The sequence below is a fragment of the Triticum aestivum genome, chromosome 2B (assembly GCF_018294505.1).
Source record: "Triticum aestivum cultivar Chinese Spring chromosome 2B, IWGSC CS RefSeq v2.1, whole genome shotgun sequence".
Taxonomy (NCBI): domain Eukaryota; kingdom Viridiplantae; phylum Streptophyta; class Magnoliopsida; order Poales; family Poaceae; genus Triticum; species Triticum aestivum.
Window position 1 is genome coordinate 104,919,397 of NC_057798.1, and position 8,595 is coordinate 104,927,991.

An 8,595-nucleotide genomic window follows, 5' to 3' on the forward strand; every position below is an offset into this window, starting at 1 on the left:
TCACCCATCATCTCCACAGCAGCATATTAGCACGTGATTTAATTAATGCCTCCTACTATGTACTAACACTGCCTTCCAGTACTATATTTCAAACATGGGAAGGAATCTCGTCATATGGGGCTGTGGATCCAATGGAAGGGAAATGAAATTTTACTGACTTGAGCAGAAGCTTCTGCACACCAACTTAATTAGGAGGCATGTAAGTAATATGGAATTTTCTTGCTAGTTTACTTGCTTCATCAGTAGTATAAGAGGGAAACATTTCATTCATTACTTTCATGTTTGGTTCAGGAAAGTACTTACATATTCCCGTTACCACGCATCTGCATATGGCTGCATACAAATGCTGGTTCAGTAGCTTTTACAGAAAATAGGGAGCCTGCAGAATTTCGATAACGGCACACAGGACGCCAGATTGTTAGCTTAGAAAACAACATTAATAAATTCCATTTAGCTGATGGATGCTTATAATTCGCTGCCTCTTCTACAGCGAATCCTAGTCTTTTTTGGGGTTTCTATAAGATGGAATGAACTTTTGATCCTGAACCTGACTGATGATCTTAGTACTACTCCACCAGTGCAGAACAACCCAAGGCAAGCCTGGGGTAAGGGCCTGTGCATGAGGCCTGCCAAGGTAGAAAGATAAAGTAAAAGTAATTACGTGTAGCTTTATCGTGCAGCCGCGATAATGACGCACTTTCCAGGTTTCTGTGAAGTCAAAACATGTGTTGATTCAACTGCACAGAAAGGCCAAGTGAACCATACGAGCAAAGAGTGCAGATGTAATAACCCGAGATATTACTCTACTGAATGCTACCTATGCCTTAACGCAAACATGCCACAAAACATCAATAAGACATCAGTTAACAAATACGGTGACTCGAGCCCGCAGGGTGCGTTTCTTCTTAATAAGACATCAGTTAACAAATGCTGCCTATGGCTGGGTTGTTTCTTCTCAATAAAAATGCCACGGGGCTATTCCCTATTGGTAATTTTTTTCCTTTTAACACTGGGAAGTGTCTGAAATGGTTCCAGGTTCCAACTATACTGTAATCCTGTACTGGATTTTTCTCTCGGGGCGTCCGGATGCAACTCACTCTGTGTCCGAACGGAAATTTTGAATGACACGGAGTCGGAGGTACCGGAGAAATATCACTGGTACCAAACGTGAATAGCATATGTAGCATCCTGGATCCACCAAACAACTCGCTCGGAGGGTCCGAGCTGCACAAAGTGCAACTGACAACTCTCTGGATGGAATCCATATACACAGAAGGTATGTAAACTCTGGACATAATCTGCATTATGTCCAGAACTGCATTAAAGTGCAACTGACTAACTCTCTGGATGAAAAAATAGAACTGCATTATCTAAACTCTGAAAATAACATGACCTACTATCATAGAATTGTGCCTAACAAGCACTAAAGCACCTGTTGACAAATATACCTTTGCTACTATATGTTCTGCAGTACATCAGTTTGATCAAGGCTCTTGATCCGCTGATCACCATAGTTGACAGTTGACACCAAGGTCTGAAGGATCATGGAGTTATTTCTGTGCTTACATGGGCGCTGTAGTCTGCCATTATAGGGAAAACTGGAAAATAGTTGTGTTTACAGTTGTATATTCGGCAGACAGTGTCCATTGTCTTCAGCGTGATAAAGCGTCATGATATGAAGGCTGTTAACTCCTCAAATTAAAGAAGCAGATTACCAGGTTTATAGGACAAAAAATATATTCAACACATGATTGATTGAGTGAGTTATGTTGATCTCTTTCCCTCAAAAAAGGTAAAGGAAGAAATCTGTTCTCTAGGTTGTATGACACCATCAATGGAAGACCATGTAGATCTCATTAAAGGAACTTTACGATACCATATCGTCACACCAGTTCAGCCACTAATATACTTAGCGATATAGAGAATTCGATCCACAATATTATATTACATTGCCACAAAAAATGATAATCATATCAAATAAAAGTGAGCGAGCGATACTTCCAAAATCCAATTCCAAATGCATAAAAACAGGGCAACTCAGTCTTTAACATCAATGGATAATAAGTTGTATACTAAGGGCACCTGCATAAATTAAACAGAACGAAAGAGTTGAAAATGCGGATAATTCCGAACATGCAGTTAACAAGTGGATAGGTTAACCGAGTAGGTCTGTTCATATATCTAGGCACTACCTACTGAAGGCTAGCTTACAAGGTCTCCATGGCTAACCAACATTGTCCAATGCCTTAAAGCGGCATGCACCTGAACACCAACAGATAAGCCAATTGAACCAGACAGAGAAGTTGTCCAAGCCACTTCCTCAAAAGTGGATCTGGCTCATATCACCTGATTTCAGTGACCACTTCGCGAAACAGGGGATGCAAGGCAGACGTGTGAGCACACGCCGTCTTTGAAAACTGCTGACATGCTGCACTTTCTGGCTATCCATATAATACGGCATACGCGACTATGTACTTTACTTCCCGCCAGTAAGGAAAACCAAACTAAATTCTGGATGGATTGCCATTGACAAGTAGATCTCGGCGGGTATGGGACTAGATCTTCTTGACAGACACGGAAAGTCTGCGGTCGTGGAATGGAAGGCGAATTGAAACCGAAGGGTGGAACTTGGAGACGCAAAGTCGCCTTCAGCCTGTAACAAAGGGACAACGGAATGAACAACTCAATTCAGAATCACGTCGATTCAACAGGATTTAGTTCCTCTACAGCTCTGGAGCAAAACTGGCTGAATAACCACACACTGTCTGAAGCACAACACGTTGGTCTTGTGGCATCACAAAAGAAACCACAAAACGAATTCCTTGGAATGTACGTATTACAATGAACAAAATTTGTAGCCAAACCCAGCAAGGTCGCATATTCAAATCTATGAGCAAATCAGTGTCTGCCGACGCACCCTGAATTCTGATGGAGCAACATATGCTGGTTACGAGGTGGAATTCCGAAATACAAAGTGCATTAGTGTAGCTGCAGTTTTGCAGAGGCCGGGGGATAACCTCCTTTCAAAAAAAATAGTGTAGCTGCAGAGCATTTCTGGCTAGTGCATCAAGGAAGTTTTGAATAAGCTTCTTGTGGCCAACTTGTAATGAACAGCACAACACATCCTGGAAATTGTGTCTTGGAGTTCCTTCAGATGTCAAGGAAAAGAAAAATAATAATCTTTGTCAGTTCACAAGCTCAATGACTATCAAACAGCTAAAGAGACTGGTTACCTGTTGACTGCTACCGGTTGATATGACAGCAAAACAGATGACATGAGGATGAGGTTCTGAAGTGAAAGCAAACCTGTACGGGAACTGGCATAAGGTCAGTTTTTGATACTTACAGGAAAAAAAAAACAATAGCACTTCTGTACATGACACAATCTATGGTAGAAGTATACCTCTCAAAAGCAGTACAAGTGTACAACTATATCTGTTGTGTAGGTGTGCTTAACAAGCCACCAAGTAATCAGTTCACATATTGCCAGTTAATTTTGACCTTTAACTTGCTTGATGCTAGTGATTTGGATTGACCTACCAGCTCCTCACTGCAGTAGAAGATTCTCAACTCCTCTAGAGAAGGCGGGAGGTCCGGCAACCCTGAGATGCTCGGACAATATGAAATCTCCAACACCTGGAGGGAGTCAAGTCTGTGCAGGCCTCCAGGAAGATCTTTGAGATAATTGTAATGCTCAAATTGGAGCTCTGTGAGGGAACCGAGGAGCAGAAGCCCTGTCTCTTGCTCATCTGTTAGTCCTGCTGCATTTGTTTCTTCCACAGAACCACAAATAACTAGCCGCTGGAGTGATCTGAGTTGCCTGCAGAACGACGTGGCAAGGAAAGAGAAGTCACTGATTCCAAGAAATTCTAGTTGAGGGCATAATTCGCAGTCCTGCGCTGGCAAACCCTCCAAACATGAATGCAGGCTGCAGCATTCACGTAGACTCAAACGCCTGAGGCTGCCAAGGGATTGAAAGCCCTCTAGTGTACAGAGTGATGTACAGCTGTCAATATCCAATTCTTCCAGTGTCGTGCAAGAGTGCAGCTGTAGAGATTCCAAATTTGGGACGTCCGCTACTTCCAATTCCTTTAGAGAACGGGATTGCAAAACATCTAGTGTGCCAAGCGATTCACATGTATTTACCTTCAACTTTTGCAGTGTCGTGCAGGAGTTCAGCTGTAGATGTTCTAACTTTGGGCAGCAAAGTAAATCCAATTCCTTTAGTGCTGGCGCATGTTGCAGAATCAGAGATAGCCACCCCCACACTATTCTACATGACCCAATCTCTAGATATTCGAGTGATGGGAGGGCATAATGCTCTGGTGGAGCATCAAAACCAGAAAGCCCGGGACAGGCGTTTATTTTCAGTGTCTTTAAGGATTCAAGTTGACTTAATCCTTTGAGTGAAATAGACGTTAGTTTTCGGCAACAACCTATTATCAACTGTGTCAGGAACCTTAGATTATGGAATGCCAAAATATTTCCATCTAACACGAACAGCTCATCAGATAACCTGTCAAAAGGAACTTCACCAAAAACATACTCATCAAAATCCTCGCCGATTGTTAAACTTCTGCCGGAGGACACCTCTATTCTTGGAAATTTCGGGACTCTGCTCATGGAAATACTACAAGCAGTGCTTGAAGATGGTAAAGGGTGTGGTACCACCAAAAGGCGACAGTTCTTTAGAGTGAGCTCACAAAGGCGTGGCAACCATGACTTCTGCTCAATTTTGAATTTGTGGCCGTTCCCAAACAGATCAAACACCTTCAGTGCAGGGCAATCCTTAATTGTTAGAACCCTTAAACAAGAGTTCAAGTCCCTCAAGGAAACGCAGGAGCATCTCCCCAACTTCGGCATTTTAACTAACACCAACTTCTCCAATGAAGGAACCGATACTTCTTCTAGTTTTGGCATGTTTCTCAAGTTTAACTTTGCAAGAAACGGAAGCTCTCTCAAAGATGGAAGTATCTGCAATTGTCCACATCCATTCAAATACAGAGTCTGTAAAGAGGTAACAGAGATATTGCGAGCAAGCCAGGATGGAGAGTTAGCACCATTGTACCCTGTTATCTGAAGATGTTTCAGATTGTAATGTGGTTTTAGACCCTCAAGTACCTCTGTTGGCAAGCACTCCTCTGTTTCTTTGCTGGTAGAAGGTTCAGAGCTCATGACATTCGCAGATTCATTGCTGTCATCCCAGTCAGATTCATTGCTGCCATCCGAGTCAGATTCAACATGTGACATATTCCAGGACAAGTGCAGCTTTTCTAAGTGTCGTTTGTATCTCAGTCCTGCCCCACAAACCTCCTCCAGAGTTTTAACATTTTGAAGTTGAGAAATCATAAGTTGGGCAAGATCATTCATGGATTGAAGTTCTATAATCCGAAAGCCATTAGAATCTTGTACGCTAAAATTGCTTAGTGTCTGAAGTGATGTCAATTTGCCAATTCTGTATATGGAAGCTACAACAAGATGCCGCAAACTGACAAGATTATTCATTCCATGAGCTACATCAAGATGAGTGTTTGAGCCGACATCTAATACTTGAAGGTGGCAAAAATTGCTCAAAACCTGAGGCAAATCTCCCTGCACCTCATTGACTGTAAGCTTTAGATAGCGAAGATGAGTAGGATTTACAGAACTGCGCACGAGGGAATTAAAATCATGAAATGTTGCTGATATTTGCAGCAGACGTATATAGTGTGCCTTCTGGAATATGTCTTCGAAGGATTGAAAGAAGGAACAGTCATATTGCCCGATTAACAGTAACGTCCTCAGTTTTCTCACAGATATAACTGTTTTTCTCAAATCTTCTTTAAACTTGCTACTCCAAGACACGTTCCCATGCTGATCTTTCTTGCACTTTACTGACAAATGTTGTACAGTTGGCAATATATCAGTGCATTCTAGACCATCTATAATTGCACAGTCAGTTCTTGAAACAATCCTTGAAAAATCATGCATAAGACCACACACAACATATAAATCTCTTCTACCAACTCGCTGAAAATATCCCAGGTTCACCAAATCAGCCAGATAGTCCATTCCTATCTCCTCTAATCTCTTACTTGGATGGGTCTGCTTGACAAATCCTTGTGAAATCCACATGTGGATCAACTCTTCACCACGAAAAAAATGATTGTCGGGGAACATAGAACAATACGAGAAGCATTGGTGTAAATGGTATGGCAGCTGATCATAGCTAAGATTCAAAGCAGCCATGATGCGTCCACTGCGCCCCAGCAACTTCCCATCTTCGTCCTTCAGAACTTTATTCCAATGACCAACAGTAAGATCAACTCTTAAAAGTTCCCCTGCAGCTACTGCTGCTAACGGGTTGCCTTTTAGCTTGCCTGCTATTTTCCGTCCAATGCTCGTCAGGTTTCCATCCCCTTCATAGTTCTCATTACGAAATGCTTGTGCTTTGAACAATAACCAAAAATCATCATCTCCCAGAGCACGTAACACAACTGATTCAGTCGTTCCTATCCTTTTTGCAACAGAGAGATATCTAGTTGTCACAAGGATCACACTGCCATTTGCATTGTTTGACTTGAAAGGAGCAAGTATTAGGTTAAATCTGCAATCATTCATGTCATCCCAGACATCATCTAAAATAACCAGAACCCTTTTTGATTCAATATGAGTTTTCAAGACCAGCTGAAGTCTGTCAAGGCTGCATAACCCTTCGTGCTTTTCTCGAGGGACAATATCTAACATCTCTCTTGTGATTCTCATTTCATCAAAGCTGTTAGACACCCAGACCCATGTGCTGTGGTCAAATTGGTTTTGCACTTTCGGATCATTATATACAAATTGTGCGAGCGCTGTCTTCCCGGTCCCCCCAATGCCTACAATAGGCAGAATAGCTACACTGTCAGATTTGCCAGCTGTGATCTGGTTTATGATGGAGTTCTTCTCTTCGACTCTCCCATAAAATTTGCCTTGAAGAAGGCTTGATGTTCTTTGGCGTGCACCTGAGGCTGTTGTACTTTGATGGTGACCTGAACTTGCACCAGAGTGTGACCCAGGCATGTTGAGATCCTTCGTCACATCCCCTCGGATGCCTTTCAACTGATGAGTTGTTTTTTGTATCCTACTCGAAAATTCGTCCTTATCCCAAGGGTGAGCAATAGCTGTGGTGATTTCTGTTGGCTCTTGATTCGTTACCATCCTCGGTCTGTTGGATGAATTACCGGCAGCAACGGGAGTAGCATTTTCAGCAGCTTCATTTATGCTGTGAAAAGAAGAAAAAAAAGGTGTATTGTTAAGCAGATGCATGTAAACAGTTTCAAAAAATAAGACAAGATGTGCATCGATGTAGAATAAGATGTGCTGGGATGGTGTGAGTAAATGAAAGAAATGTACCCATTTTTCAAATTTGAAATTGTACCTTGGATGGCTTTGCAGCTGGGGACGTGCTTCTCGCATATTCTTGCAGTAGGTACTATTGACATGAGTTGTCAACACCCTTGGCCCTTGTGCACCTTTGTATTGAACTCTCTTTTTACAGTGTCTACATTCTGCCTGCACGGTCTTTCCATTACCATCTTTTATGTCGACAAAATCATCCCATGCCTTGGACCGTTTTTTGCCACGACTGCTTGTTAGCAGAATATTATCATCGCCTCTGGATGTGCCATGATCTACTCGTGCTGCTTCATGCATGCCATCAGGCTCCTGCAAAGTAACTGCACCAAAAGAAGAGGGCTAGTATTAGCATTGTCCTGCAAGACCGGAAAACATTTTGGCGAGGTTGAGTAGAGTTCGTTTGGCGGCTAACCGGGGGTAGTTGTTGTGGCTGCGGTGCGAGGTTGGGTAAGAGCGTTGGAGGCGTACTGATTTTACGGATTGGAGGAAGAAGGCAGCAGGTCTTGGGAGATGGACACCGTGTGAACAACTGAAATAGGAGCGATTTGATGCTTGATGTGATCAACCACGTCAAAAGTTTGTGCTCTACGGCCAACTTTCGAATTCTAACTGTGGTAAATCAATTTTTAACAGGAATTAGAATTACAATTGATTTCTAAGATTCAAATTCAATACCTCCTTCGACTTGGTGCCGGAGCCTCCAGTAGTCGAGCTCGTCGACCAGGTCGTCGGCATCGTACAGAAACCTTTTGAGATCGGCGAGAGATCTAGCCAGCCGCGCACTCTGGAGTGCCATCCCCTTCGCATCGGTGGCCACTGCCTGGACTACCTCGAGCTCGGACTTGAGGTTCTGGATGTCATCGTGAAGCCTGGCTTGGCGGATCCACGAATCCAGCTCGCAGATCCCGATGGTGCCGAGGATGGTTTGCACGAGCCACAAAATCGCCGGCACAAGGTAGGCGTCCTCCATGGCTTCAGCTGTTTGTGAGCCACTGAATGATCGCGAGGGGGTGTGGACTGGCAGAGGACACGCGGTAAGGAAGAAGAGTCTGCAGTTTGCTCGGTTACAAGCAAAATGGGCTGGGCCGCACGGCTAAGAGAAATGGGCTGCCAATGACAGGCCGGAGGGGCCGCGATGCAGGACCGCCGCCCTCCTCCGCTGGATCGTCGGCTGCGCGGACGACTCCCCCGCGAACGCCGACGCATTCTCCCCCGCCT

At 43.6% G+C, this 8,595-nt stretch overlaps 1 protein-coding gene across 1 annotated transcript; it reads right to left on the minus strand.

The window, feature by feature from the left end:
• Positions 1-3,440: 3,440 nt before the first annotated feature.
• LOC123039049 (putative disease resistance protein RGA4) lies at positions 3,441-8,347 on the minus strand. Its single transcript, XM_044462357.1, has 3 exons — positions 8,053-8,347; positions 7,400-7,697; positions 3,441-7,243 (listed from the first exon to the last, which is right to left on the minus strand). Exons 1-3 carry the CDS (start codon positions 8,345-8,347, stop codon positions 3,472-3,474), a joined length of 4,365 nt encoding a protein of 1,454 aa, XP_044318292.1. The 3' UTR covers positions 3,441-3,471.
• Positions 8,348-8,595: the final 248 nt, after the last annotated feature.

Excerpts from the sequence above, each read along its gene's own strand:
- LOC123039049 (XM_044462357.1), bottom strand. The coding sequence starts at position 8,347 with ATGGAGGACGCCTACCTTGTGCCGGCGATTTTGTGGCTCGTGCAAACC. Across the intron at positions 7,698-8,052 it reads CCGGCACCAAGTCGAAGGAG|TTACTTTGCAGGAGCCTGAT; the intron begins GTATTGAATTTG and ends CTTTTGGTGCAG. Across the intron at positions 7,244-7,399 it reads CAGCTGCAAAGCCATCCAAG|CATAAATGAAGCTGCTGAAA; the intron begins GTACAATTTCAA and ends TTCTTTTCACAG.